Genomic DNA, 15,168 nt, shown 5'->3' on the forward strand with positions numbered 1-15,168 from the left:
GCTGAGTGGGCTAGTATGCCTAAGTTCTTAAAATATTTTTATTGTTTTTTTTTAACATTGTTTCCTCTCAGAACACATGGACAGTAAATTAGTTACACAAAAATAAAGAGAAGTCTACTTACCATTGCCTGTAATCACAGGAGGCATATTGAAGGAAAAGTAAAAAAAAATAATTAGTAAAGACCTACCAATAAAAGCAAATAAGCAATTTTACAGAATTGTCAGTGATGGAGAATAAAAAGAAGTGAGGTACTCAAATTAACAGGTTACTTAAAAAAAAAGCATAAGTGTTGGCCAGATTATGCAATTATAAAATGTAATTAAGATATATATATATATATACACATACACACACACACAGTGTGTATATATATATATATATATATATATATATATATATATATATATATATCTATATCTACACACACACACACGCACTTTTTCAACGGTCCTATGACGGCATAGGCATCTTCTTCTACCCAGCTTCTTCTGAGTGCCAATCTGTGGCCATGTTGATTAGCTTGCACAGGTTGAAATCACTACTGCACATGAACTGGTGTTCAGTAATCCTGACACACAAGATCGGTGATGGAATGTAAACTGAGCTGCGCATGCACAGCTCAGTGTACATTCTAAAGAAGACCGCAAGGAGGCAGGCAGGTTTGTTTTATTGCTGAGGAGACATTGCATGTTTCTTCTACCATAAAGAGCCTAGCTGTTTGCAATTTTCTAAATTTGAGACTTTAGTTCCACTTCCCCTTGCTTTCCCTTCCTATAAGCATGGTCATATGCTCACATGCAATACACTACTGATTGGTTTGAATGGCCACTAGGCTGAGTGCTGCTGTAAAGAAGATAACAGAAAGATTATCAATACACATGGAGGCTGAAGTACTCAGCTACCTGAATGTAAAATGCGTTCAATTAAATTCACCTTCAGTTTGTAAAGTGAACATTCACTATTGGGTTTAGTAAATCAACCTCAATGTTTGTGAAACAACCAGAAAAAGATTATAACAAACAATGCATGATGCATTCAATCTGTTTTGTTTTTTAACAAATACCAACATTTTGTACGGTCTTCAATTTTTATATCTCTCCCATAGCCTTAAATGACTTTGTGGTTATTTATATGACAATGTGAAAGGCTGAATTTCACACTGAGATAAATGCTCTCCATGGAGCAATGCAATCGCTGTGCACATTGCCTTTTTCCAGAAAGTAAGAGAAAGGGGACATAGGAAATGTGGCATGGGAAGCCCTTCTCTGCCCGTTGCTCCAACATGCTATATAACCAGACAGTTTGAATAGCACCTCTGTCTGCAGAGATAAACCATCTCTATAAGATTCTTATTCTCAGTTGAAGAAATTGCAGCACAGAGGTGAGAAGGAAAACTATGTTCAATTGATCAGACATTTTAAGTGAAAAAAAATCACCCGTCCATTACCATTTTACTTATTTTCTGTAGCCGGAGAAGATTTCATCAACCTGACCGACAATGACATAATGCAGCAAAGGTCTGTATCAGCTGCAGGCACTTCTGCGCTGGAGTCTCTTGGTGGCTTACATTATCTTCCTAACAAAGCAGTTGTCCATTACTTACAGTCTAATTTCATACAAAGTAAAAACAGTTTTATCCATAAAGCTAACTTCATTAAAAAAATATTTTTTGCTGCTGGTTATTTAACACAATCTAGAATTAGAGAGATATAGAGCATTATATGTGTTTTTGTAGCCCAATTATCTCCCCACTATAAAAAAAAACCTAGTACCTTTACATATCAAAATAAAACAAGCTGAATGGCTATATTAAAAATCACAGAAAGCCTTCACGTCACATTTCATTATTCCCATTTCAGTTCCTGGTTTTGTAATGTGCCAGACTGGAAGATCTTGTGCTACCATAATATTTCCTGTGCTGTTCACAGTTAAAGGTACACTGGCAATCTGCAAACATGAACTTTCTCTGCTTTGCCCCCCAGTGCTTACTAGAGTGCCAGGCTGTGCAGAGGGTGGTAGCGGTTAGCTCAGGCTTTTGACTAAGCCAAATGCCAGTCAGAAATCTGGGTGGATCTCACCATTAGAGTCGGGATCCCTCCAGAGTCTGGCCCAACTCAGTGTCATCAGCCAACAATGGATTTTACCATGCAGTTGACTGAATAAGGGGGGCACAGGAGTGCAGAATTAAGTGCACTCCTGTGATCCACATGAGAAGGTGGGCCAAAGGAGCTTTGGCCCTATGTCTCCTTTAAAGCTGATCTCTACCTTTACTTTCACTTTAACCAATTTGTTTGGGCAAAGATGGCCCTGTATAAAGTAAGTGCCTCAGCAACAGTATACAATGTTGTTTTCTGACAGTGGGATAGGCACTTACCTTCCCACACCCAAAATAAAACTGAGTCGAACTGAGCTCCACTCAACCATTCATAGGCAGCTTTGTATTGTCTGAATGAGTCAGAGATCCTGACATCATCTACCTTCTTCTTCACCTCAGACAGTACAAATAATTAAATAATACATCTGTATGTGGCAGTATCCAGGTGTATGCATCTCTGAGAGTAAACACACATGTGCACTGATATATGCCCCTAGACCTAGACAACCCATGTCCATTGGTGTGCGTCCATTAATGTACATCCATACATTTATGTATGTTTCTGCTCAAAGTTGCGTGTACCTGTGTACAATCTAGTACAGTCGTATCCTATAATTAATTTGTACAGGAGGCTGTATGCAACATCTGTGGCTCCCAGGTCCCATAATATGGCCATGTGCATGAGCCCTTAGATTTCCACTAAAGTTCTGCACTATAAATATACTCATAATGCTGTCACACAGGACCAGTTCACACCAAAGTGCGGGAAAATAGTGCAGAGAAACTGTTCAGTTGTGTTCAAAATGCACTGCAATCTGCAGTAATTGTCAATGTTAACTTAATGACACCTCAAATGCAGGCCGCAAGCACAGTGCATTTTCCTGCACCAGATTGCATGGTACAGTAATAACATACAATCCAGTTGCTGTGCATTTTCTAAAGTAGTGCATACACTACTTTTGGTGTGGTTCGGCGTGATTTTAGCCCATTGAAATTAATGTGTTGAAATCGCACTGCACCCGAAGCGCAAATGGATGCACTGTGCTTTCCTGTGCGATTCAAGGTGTGAACTGGTCTTATTGAGTCAACATCTTTATTTAGTGATTTGTGTAATAAAATAGTACAGACGCCATTTCTATATGCTACAATGACAGTTTATTAGAAATAAATGAATGGTGCACCACTATACTTATGATGCTGTCACACAGGCAGAGATGGAGTCAACATGTTTTATCTAGTGGCTTATGTAATAAAATGGTATAGGAGGACACTGGGATGCACTGCTATACCAGCTTAACAGAATATAGTGTTTAATGGTGCACCACTAGAGAGCACAACACTGCTATTTGACTGCTATATGGAATTATGCATTATAAATTCATTCATCATTACTTTATCCTAAATATCACTGAATCTAAACCTCTGCAAGTATTTATTAGTCAGATCCCATAATTACAAAAATTACAGCTTACCAGATCTCTCACTATAGGCAGAGTCTTCTTCCTCCGTAGATCTGGCATACTGTCAATCCCATAAAGCCCACTTCCAGGTCTGCCAAGAAAAAAACATACCTTGGTTAAAAGGTAATCATCATTTATCTTTTTTTATTTTGATCCATTTTAATGCTTGCATTGTAACATGAACATTTGTGGTTAAGCCTGACATTAGAGCAACAAGTGGGCTGCCATTGCGGATATCTTTTCTGAAAATGCTAATTGTCAAGCTGATTCTCGGTCTCCAAAATTATATTCATAGTACAATTAATAAAACATGCTAGTTAAAGGGGTATTAAAGACCAAAAGCAAATATTTACTATATTGCATCTTAGAAATCCTTAGATGTGATGGCTGTATTAGGCTTTCTTTCTTTTACTTTCACCTGGTGATCCTGGTAATAAGTCTGTTTTTCAATGGAACAAGCAGTTAGAGGTTTGAGTTAAATCATTTAACACTGACAGGGGTGCTTACAATGATCAGCTTTTATGTAAAACATGTATCCCAAAAGAAACAAAAAATTGTTGCCAGAACGGCTAATAAAGTGTTAGCTAGAGTATGGCTTCAATTTATTTAGTGAGTATAAATCTGTTGGTGCATCCAACACTACCGTCCTTCAATGCTGTCCAAATGTGTCTGTGTTTCTCTTTCATCCAGAGTGGAGGCACTTTAATGCATGAAGTGTGTTACTGGTCAGATCATCAGGTACAAACAGTGAAGAAAAGCCTAAAAAAAGAAAATGGATGCAGCCACCACACCTAATGATTGGTAAGCTGCAATATATGATATTTTTGGCTTTGGGATTAGTCTTGCTTTGAACAGAGTCTGTTATTTTCAACTTCCTTTAGCAGACCAAGCTGTCCAGCAAAAGTGTCAGTTAAGACAAAATCTCCCACTGACAGGGGTGCTTATTTCTATTTAGATGTGTAAAACCTTTATCCAAAAATGAAATAAATAAATAAATGTTATACCTGCTTAAAAAGTGTTAGCTGGAGTCTGGCTTTATTTTATTAGTGAATTCCATCTAAATCTGCTATTACTACCCTCTCCTAGCCCCTACCCCCACAACTAGAAAATGCAGCTATCCAAATGACAGGAAACATCAGGAAGTGTGTTACTGGTCAGATCACCAAGTGAAAACAAAGAAAAAAGGCTTAATAAAAGAAAACTAGTGCAGCCACCACATTTAAGAACTGCTAAACCACAATATTTTACATTTTTGTTTTTAGGGGTTTACTAGTGCTTTAAATATTAGAAGTCTTTTCCATTGATATAGCATAAAACCCATTCAGGATCAGGGTTGTGAGAGGGAAGCTGTGATTGTCTTGCACAGCCTAGAGAACTTGTCACTAATTTTCTCCAGCTGAAGAAGAAAACCATTGTATCACTTACATTGAAAATCCATTGATTACCCAGACATGGAGTTTGTTTTCATTTATTTAAGAGATGCAAAAAGACATTAATATTTGGGTATTTTTAAGTCTTAATCACAGACTTTTTTTATGCATATGGCTTCTTCTTGCACTTGCAGTTGGGAAATAGAAAATTGAAATTAAAGTTCTTATAAAGGCTAATTTTTTTTCACCTTAATGCATTTGTTTTACCTTTTATGTGCATTTCCTCCCAAATAATTACTTGAGTCTGATCTCAATCCAGTTCTGTGCCCAAGCCTACTGCCACTCTCTCTCCCTCCTCTCTGGACATTGGCTCACATGCACTCTCCCTCCTCTCTGGACATTGGCTCACATGCACTCTCCCTCCTCTCTGGACATTGGCTCACATGCACTCTCCCTCTCCTCTGGACATTGGCTCACATGCACTCTCCCTCTCCTCTGGACATTGGCTCACATGCACTCTCCCTCTCCTCTGGACATTGGCTCACATGCACTCTCCCTCTCCTCTGGACATTGGCTCACATGCACTTTCCCTCTCCTCTGGACATTGGCTCACATGCACTCTCCCTCTCCTCTGGACATTGGCTCACATGCACTCTCCCTCTCCCTTCTCTCTGGAAATTGACTCACATGCACTCTCCAAAGAAAAATAAATACTTTTTAGCAATACACACCAAATTGAGCATGTGCAGCTTGCCCCCAAGGCTCTGTTTTATCAGCAGATGGATTGGGGACAGCAGAAAAAAAGGAGGATCAGAGAAGTCAGGGTCAAACATACTTTTTACACAATGCGGGGGATTAACCCCTTAGGTTCCACAGTGAGTATAACAAGCATGCTTTGCTGCATATACAGTCTGATTTCACTGTTGTGGGTTTATTAACACTTTAAATATGATCCACACAATCTACTTTTCTTCAAAGTTTGATAATAACCATTATGAATACGTATTTCATGTACCGTTTTAAAACAGCAAAAGAGATTTTGGGAACTTATATGTGCCTTTTGGGAAGTGTCCACAATATGCTTCTATTCATAACAATGTATTCTCTCCTCTCTTAATAATTTGCTTTAGTATATGGTTTTAATTAACTTATCTTTGTCCTAAATAGTTAAGCGGTATGTTTCCTAATTCATCTTTTTGATTAATATATAAAGATGAGTGCCTATGAAACACAAGTTGCTGATGCATAATTTTTATATAGTTGTTGATTAAATAATAATTTCTGTTTTTAGGAAAACAGTTTGGGGAAAGAGATCCAAAAAAAGAATCAATATAGAACAAAACCGCTGCAAGCTGTACATTTCAATATTGCTGATCTGTTCAGTTTGCTGTCCCCCCACTGTGTTTTTTCTTTCTTAAAACAACCTAAGAAATTCTAAAAAGACATCTAACAACAAAACTGAAACCGTTGATTGTAAAAACTGTGCAGTGCTCATACCATATAACAAAGCCCATTGTTCCATCCAAATAATTTCTAAAACAAAAACTGCAGAAACAGATGATGCAAAGCTACATATAGCACAGCCTGAGATTAAAAAGGTATTAAATAATCAGTTCACCCCAAACTGACATTTTAATATGTTTGATGCCAGCAAGCTGAAGCCCTTGACGTAGGCTCATCTCTCTTGGGTTCCAGCATCACCAACTCAGTGTTTAAATTAGTTACACATGCAATGCCCTCCAGGTTAACTAGGTAGTTTTTTTTTTCAGTCAGAGGCTGAGTAGCAGCCTGGGATGAGTCAGCCTGTGAGTGAGGCAGGAGTTAACCTCAGGACAGGCTATGGAAGTTCTAAGGCCAGGGCTTCTGGAGCCCTCCCACCTCTCTAGAAACCTGGGAGATTTCTGGAGGAGGGATAGAGGAAGGGAGGATCTGCATATTTGAGGGACTTTGGCCAATCCCCTGGCAGGAGGCTGGACATGGTGACCAAGACAATCATTAACAATCACAGAGCCTGGGAGTGGGGGAGCAGTGTTGGGTGGAAGATGGAGTGAGAGGACGGAGTGTGGAGCCTGGGAGGGGGCTCAGGGAAGAGGCATACCTACAGGCAGGAGCTGTAGAAGACGATCTCCACTGTACCACCGTCTCCAAGGGAGGACATCCTGAACAGCAGGGTAGAGGCCAGCCCAGCAAAAGGCCTAAAGGCAGCCACCAACCCATTACGCTATCAGGAGAGGACAGTCCCACGCATGACAAGACAAAATGCCTTGTCTTCTGTGTGCCCAATTCACACCACTGCATGGTGGTGGTGTGCAGGTATGGTGTGCAGAATAGGAATAGTGTATGAACTACTTTTTTTCAATGCACTACAGGGCAGTGCGAGGCACCACACACCGGCAGATTGAACTTAATGTCCGTGTGACATTTCAATAAAGTTTGTTAAAAAAAAAAAGAGAACAGTGCAGTACAGAGCATTGGTTCCCGCCGGACTGCACTGCACACAAGCTGCTGTGTTGTAAAGTGGTGGCTGGTGTGAATGGACCCCAAAGTAAAGCACGAGTTTACTTTCAGGCTTTTGTACAAGGTGATCATATTCTCCTTAATCACCTTAGTTTAAAGGGAAATACAGTACATTTTGTTCAGCTAATCCTTCAAAGTCCCCAGTGTCCCTTAATAATTTTCTGCCCTTGTCTGCATTCTTTTCACTTTCAGCATCCATTTTGTAAACTGGTACCCAAAACTAAAAGGCATACTCAAAAAGTATTAACACAATGTGAGGGCAAACAATACAGTTCCAATACAATTGAATACAGGAGGAATCAGAGGGCCCTGCTCGTCAGAGCTTACAATCTAAAATATCTACTTTATTCTATAGAAAAGCAGCTTAAAAACACCATACTGTATGCCAGTGGGGGAAAAAAGGTTTGCATGTATTTCACCAACCTCAGCACTTAATCATAACTCCTTTATGATTAAGCGCTGAGGTTAGCGCGATACACGTGAGCCTTTTTTCCCCCACTGGCATACAGTATGGTGTTTTTAAGCTGCTTTTATAGAAAAAAATGGATCTGTGCTTTAGTTCAGCCTCCCGGACTTTGCTTTGAGTCAATGCTACTTTGATACAACAAAGTATTTGTCTCCTTAGAAGCATTGTCATTGCATGTTGTTAATATATGGAAGGTGTTTGGTTAATATATGGATAGGTCATGGTTGTTAAAGATGTGGTGGCCGCCCGTTCTGGTTGTCTATTGGTTGTTAAAGACTACTGCCGGCATTAAATTAATGCTGGCTTTCACTACTAAAACACTGCATCACTTCATAACATTACTCATACAGTAATACAACTCACACAGTAAAAATATAGTAAAAATAATTTTGAAAACAGCTAACAGGTATTTTACCACGGATCTTAAAGTGGTAGACACCACTTTGTTAATGGAGCCCTGTCATGTTTCACATGACTGTCATATGCCTTTACGTTTTCTCTGTAATTTGTCTCTGCTCCTCCCTTTCCTTTGGTTTAGTTCATGCTGTATAGATAGCCCACCCCCTTCACAGTAAGGCATTGCAGCTTCTAGCCTCATGTCATGAAGCAGGTCACATTATGATCTTTTGACCTATCAGATGTTCATTGTTGTAAGATTCTCTCAGTTTATGGAATAAACTTCACAATATCTACCAGATGTCTTCTGTATTGAGTCACTGCCTGTGGTATTCAACTAAGATTGGAGTTATCACTATCTCATCACAACTGTAAGTTACAGAGATCACACTTTCAATGTTTATATTGGAGAGACAGAACAAGCCCGCTGTTCTAATTGCCACGTTAAATATGCACAGTCTTGTAACTGGCGACTTAACATGGAGACTGAAAGTGGTTCTAAAGCAAAAAACATTTATGTTACCCTAATGCATTCACTGCATTAAGGTGAAAAAACATTTTATTGCTGTCTGTCCTCCCCTTTCCTTGTGTGAGGGGGGAGAGAGGGGAGAAGTGACCCAGTGCCATTGACTCCTGCATCTCTTCTTTCCTCTCTTACTCCTCACACAGAATTTGAGCAGCAGCAAGAATGATTGTCCTCTGCTGTAATGCAGTGTGGAGAAAGTGGGGGGCGGGGCTAAAACCCAGACGTGTCTATGGAGCGCGGCTCCATCAACACACAAAGCTCATGAACAAGCATGCACTGTGTGCCCTCATAGCAAGTGGCTTGCTATGGGCGCACATGGAAAAGAGGAGGAGCCAAGATCACTGGCAGGGGACTTGGAAGAGGAGGTTTTGGGCTGCTCTGTGCAAAACTATTGCACAGAGCAGGTGACTATAACGTGTTTATTGTTTTAATTGCATAAAACATTTTTGGTTTTAGTGTCACTTCAATTTATGGAATTAATACTTTGCACCAACGTGGTTGATGACTAGTTTTAACCACTTGCCCTCCAGAGGCTTTACCCCCTTTCCTGACCAGGCCATTTTTTTGCGATATGGTGCTGCGTTACTTTAACTGATAATTGTGTGGTCATTCAATGCTGTTCCCAAATGAAATGTATGTCCTTTTTCCCCCACAAATAGAGCTTTCTTTCAGTGGTATTTGATCACCTCTACATTTTTTATTTTTTGTGCTATAAACAAAAAAAGACTGACAATTTATAAAAACAATATTTTTGACTTTTTGCTATAAACCATATCCAATAAAAAAATGGAAAAAAATCTAATTTCTTCAGAAATTTAGGCCAAAATGTATTCTGCTACATGTCTTTGCTAAAAAAGCCCAATAAGTGTATATTATTTGGTTTACATCAATGTTATAGCATCTACAAATGGTGGTATATATACTGGAATTTGTATTTGCTGGTATTAGTGACACTAATACAGTGATCAGTGCTAATAAAAAGCACTGAGTGTACTAATGACACTGTGCAGGAAGGGGTTAACATCTGAAGGGATCAAAGGATTACCTTTGTGCTGTGCTTTACATTATGTGCTGTGTGTGCTTTACTAGGGAGAGATGCTGCTTTGTATTTCTCTGCTGTGCAAAGAAATACAAGGCAGCATGTCTAAGCTGACAGGTGAGAGACCTGTTTTGTTTACACACAGGTCTCTCCCGTCAGCTTTTCCCGATGATCGCCAGGTGCTGGTGGGGAGATTGACAGGTGTTGGTGGGGAGATCACCAGCCGGGACCCAGTTTTTGACATCTCTAGCTGCCAAAGGTGGCTTAGGTAGGGCTCGCGCGCCCCCACCTGGAAATGCAAATTATATATGTGTGTGTGTGTGTGTGATTTTGCACAGCCCTGGTAATTAGACCTTGATAAACTGATGTAACATGGACAGTGGACATGCTGTATCTACTTATATAGTTGGACTGAGTATGAGCCATCATTTTGCATGTGTAATTTCTGCCAACATAAGATAGTTATACCTTGCAACATTAAAGGAGAACATTTGAATGCCCTGAAGGCACAATTACTATAATTACCTATAATCACTTGGTTGTAAAGTTCCATAATATAAGCATGAATAAAAGTATATTTACAGTGCTTTAATAAGTTAAAGAATAATGGACATTAATCAGCAATCATCTTTTATTGTTCTAACTGTCCTGATGACAGTTAAAATCCTATTTTTCTTTAGATATCACCGTTTTACAATTGTAAAAGCAACAAAAGGCTTCCTGTTTTTAATAATATTTAAGTTATTAGCGTAATTGCCATTCTGAAGCTTTTTTCTCTTAATAAGATAAGAAATTTTAGTCTGAAGAAACCCTGAGAAATCTGCAAACGTCCCAAGGAACATACCAGCTACAGAACTTAATTTTCCTATTTAGCATGTCATACCAAAAATGTCAATTAACATCCAGCCCCTTGCGGTAACAAAACCATCTGGCCTACTGAAGATTGCCAGAAATAATTTTTTATTATATAGTCAAGTCAAAAAAGCTCATTGACTGATAAGACATTTTAGCAAAATGCAGTGAAGGTTTTTGGATCAGTCTACTGATGTAATCAGTGACAACCAGGGGCGGACTGACCATGTAGCCACTCGGGCACTACTCGGTGTCAGTAGGGGGCCCCATGAGATGCCCCTGGTACCTTTCATAGGCTTTTTTGGGTGTGGTTTGAGTGTGGGCAAGGACACATGGGCCCCATGATTTCCTATTACCCGGGGGCCCCACGAGTTGTCAGTCCGCCCCTGGTGACAACTAAACTGCTTACCATTTTGGGTTGCTGGATATTTGGAAAGAAATTGTGATTGTTTTTGCTCATTAACAAACAAAACTAAAAACTTCACTAAAACAAAGATTACAATAAGCGGTCCCTGTTTTGGAATAAACATATGAATGAAAAAAATTATTACTGCTTATTATTTACTGTGGACATGATACCTGGTAGCCAATGCCATGACAAAACTTACAATATTGTATTTGTAAAACCACCATCTCTGAATCAGATAGAAATTGATGGAGCCAGAGGAATAATTCATCCATTTTGATCATGGTTGTAATTAAAAATAATAATACTGTGTTATTTTGTGAATGGAAGAGAAAACTAGGATGCCAGCATTTTAGCAGAACAATCCCCCTTATCCAGGCATAAACGAAGGGATTATTCCACTGAAACTCTACCATTGTTGTTTCCTCTTCTGCATCATAAATTAAACATGGGATTTTCCCTCTTAATTACAGTACAACAAAGCCTTCTGGACTTTTCCTCCGTTACAAATGTCAGACAATTGTCAACAAACAATTTGCTAAAAATGTAAAAAGTATTTTTTTTTTTTTTAAAAGGTTACTGGCTGGAGCAGCAAAAATATTGACTTGCTTTGCCCATTCAGCAGAGCATGTCTTTCTTGCTAGTCATTAGCTAGTTAACCGCTTCCAGACCACCCTATAGCAGAAATACTGCTACAGGGCAGCATGGGTGCACATAATCACATATATATATATATATATATACAGTTGCAAGAAAAAGTATGTGAACCCCTTGGGATTACGTGGAGTTTTGCATGAATTGGGCATAAAATGTGCTCTGAACATCATCTAAGTCACAACAATAGAAGAACACAGTCTGCTGAACATAATACTACACAAACATTAGATGTTGCCATGGTTTAATTGCACATAACATGTAAACATTCACAGTGCAGGGAGGAAAAAGTATGTGAACCTTTGGACTCAATACTGGTTGACCCTCCTTTGGCAGCAATAACCTCAACCAAACGTTTCCTGTAGTTGCAGATCAGACCTGCACAACGATCTGGAGTCATTTTGGACCACTCCTCTTCACAAAACTGTTTCAGTGTAGCAATATTCTTGGGATGTCTGGTGTGAATCGCTCTCTTAAGGTCATGCCACAGCATTTCAATCGGGTTGAGGTCAGGACTCTGACTGGGCCACTCCAGAAGGCGTATTCTGTGCTGTTGCAGCCATTGTTTTGTTGAATTACTTGTATGCTTTGGGTCATTGTCCTGTTGCATCACCCATCCTCTGCGGAGCTTCAGTTGGCGGACAGATGGTCGTATGTTTTCCTGCAAAATGTCTTGATAAACTCTGGAATTCATTTTCCCATCAATGACAACAATCCGTCCAGGCCCTGAGGCAGCAAAGCAGCCCCAAACCATGATGCTCCCTCCTCCATGTTTTACAGTGGGGATGAGGTTTTGATGTTGGTGTGCTGTGCCTTTTTTTCTCCACACATAGTGTTGTGTGTTCTTCCCAAACAACTCAATCTTGGTTTCATCTGTCCACAGTATATTTTGCCAGTAGTGCTGTGGGACATCCAGGTGCTCTTTTGCAAACTTCAAACGTGCTGCAATATTCTTTTTGGACAGCAATGGCTTCCTCCGTGGTGTCCTCCCATGTACTCCATTCTTGTTTAATGTTTTCCTTATTGTAGATGTGTCAACAAAAATGTTAGCATGTGCCAGAGATTTCTGTAGGTCTTTAGCTGACACTCTGGGATTCTTCTTTGCCTCATTACAGCATTCTGCGCTGTGCTCTTGCAGTCATTTTTACAGGATGACCAAGCCTAGGGAGAGTAGCAACAGTGCTAAACTTTCTCCATTTGTAGACAGTCCGTCTTACCGTGGACACATGAACATCAAGGCTTTTGGAGATACTTTTGTAACCCTTTCCAGCTTCATGCAAGTCAACAATTCTTGATCGTAGGTCTTCTGAGAGCTCTTTTCTGCGAGGCATGGTTCACATTAGACAGTGCTTCTTGAAACCAGTAAACCCAAAACAGGTGTGTGTTTTTTAAGGGCAGGACAGCTGTCAGCAACACATCCAATATCATCACACTGATTGGAGTCAAGGTTGGCTCACTCCTGGCTCCAATTAGCTCTGAGAGAAGTCATTAAGCTAGGGCCTCACATACTTTTTCCTCCCTGCACTGTGAATGTTTACATGTTATGTGCAATTAAACCATGGCAACATCTAATGTTTGTGTAGTATTATGTTCAGCAGACTGTGTTCTTCTATTGTTGTGACTTAGATGACGTTCAGAGCACATTTTATGCCCAATTCATGCAAAACTCCACATATTCCCAAGGGGTTCACATACTTTTTCTTGCAACTGTATATATATATATATATATATATATATGTTCACGGGCCGGTGTGGGGAGTATCCTTCCAGATGTGCTTGCAAATCTCGATTGACAGCCCACAAATTCTGCAGCACCTGTACTTCCCCCATTCACTGCCCAACCCAGAATTCAGGTGGAAACAGCAAATTTATCTACTCTCCTTGATTTTTTGGAGCGGTTTTTCACAGAAGATCTGTATGCATTGATTGTGGATCAAAGCAATTTATATGCACAGCAATTTATTGCCGCCAACCAAAATTCAAACCTTGCCAGACCATTTGCATGGAAACCCATTACGGTTTCTGAATTAAGTTTTTTTGGGCCTAACCCTCAACATGGGCGTTACTAAAAAAAAAAAAAAAAAAAAAAAAAAAAAGAATTGCGGTTGTATTGGTTCAAAGAACCGATTCATCATATGCCTGTGTTCTTTGCTGCCATGGCCAGGCATAGATATGAGAGTATAATGCATTTTATGCATTTCAATGGCAATACACTGTCGTCCTAGGGGTAACCCTGAATTTGACTGGCTCCACAAAATTCGGCCCCTCATAAATCACCTTTACTAAAAATCTGCAGATGTCTATACTCCCCAAAAAAACATCTGCGTTTATGAGTCCCTCATTAATTTTTCTGGCTGCCTTGCATTCAAACAATTTCTTCCCAGCAAGTGTGCCAGATATGGGGTCAAGATGTATAAGACCTGTGAGAGGGCAACAGGCTATGCATATATGTTTCGGATTTACGAGGGAAAAGATAGTCACGTGGAGCCCACCGAATGCCTAGGCTACATGGGAAGCAGTGGCAAGATAGTTTGGGACTTGGTGTCATCCTTTTTCCAAATGGGGTATTACTTATACGTGGACAATTTTTATGCAAGCGTGCCACTACTTAGTCATTTGTACAATCTTGGAATTGGCGCATGTGGCACCGTGCAACCTAATCGCCAGGGTATCTCCCAACGGCTTGTAAATACCCGTCTTAGAAAGGGGGAGAAAGCCTGCTTGAGAAATGAGGAATTGCTCGCAGTGAAGTGGAAGGACAAACAGGATGTTTTCATCCTGTCTTCCATTCATGCAGACACGACCATCTAAATTGCCACGGCAGCTGGTGTTGTTGAGAACGCCCTCTGTGTCCACGACTATAACTTTAACATGGGAGGTGGACTTCAACAACCAGATCATGAAGCCGTTAACCATTGCTGTTTTCTTTGCAGGAATGCCATTCAGCTGCTGCACCGACTTGTTTATTCTGACAGCAACAGGGGTCTTGCTCTCAGAATATACATGAGTAGGTGCGTGCAGCACTGTTGGGTGAGATTTGTCATCCGCAGTTAATAAAAAGAGAATATATGCCGAAGCATGGGGGTCTGGGGTGGCCAGTGGGTGGATGGCCCTATGCTTCGGTATATATTTTCAAAAAACAATTTTGGTAGAGATGTGAATAGAGCAATCTGAGGAGGCCGAATGACAAAAAGAAAATTTTATGTGTGCCCACCATTAGAAGTGGGTGGATGCAGGGTGGTATATTCTAATGGCGGGCATACCACACGTTTCCTGGCAGAGATTTCTTCTCTTTTTTTCCATTCAGCCCACAGGCTGCATTAAAAAAACAAAAAAACATAGCATATACACCCAACAAGGACCAGTGATGTACTGGTACATCACTG

At 40.0% G+C, this 15,168-nt stretch overlaps 1 protein-coding gene across 1 annotated transcript in view; it reads right to left on the reverse strand.

Moving 5' to 3' along the window:
- LOC149451491 (protein unc-13 homolog C-like) overlaps positions 1 to 15,168 on the reverse strand; it is a gene marked incomplete at its 3' end in the record, with an annotated part of 532,349 nt that overhangs the window by 252,406 nt on the left and 264,775 nt on the right. Inside the window, exons 5-6 of the mRNA XM_089690607.1 lie at positions 3,569 to 3,647; positions 123 to 128 (exon numbers count right to left, since the gene is read on the reverse strand). Of these exons, the coding sequence (XP_089546733.1) occupies positions 123 to 128; positions 3,569 to 3,647 (85 nt within the window). The remainder of the gene's footprint in view (positions 1 to 122; positions 129 to 3,568; positions 3,648 to 15,168) is intronic.

Source organism: Staurois parvus, unplaced genomic scaffold (assembly GCF_062004578.1).
Source record: "Staurois parvus isolate SC_StPar_1 unplaced genomic scaffold, SC_StPar_1.0 ptg000536l, whole genome shotgun sequence".
Taxonomy (NCBI): Eukaryota; Metazoa; Chordata; class Amphibia; order Anura; family Ranidae; genus Staurois; species Staurois parvus.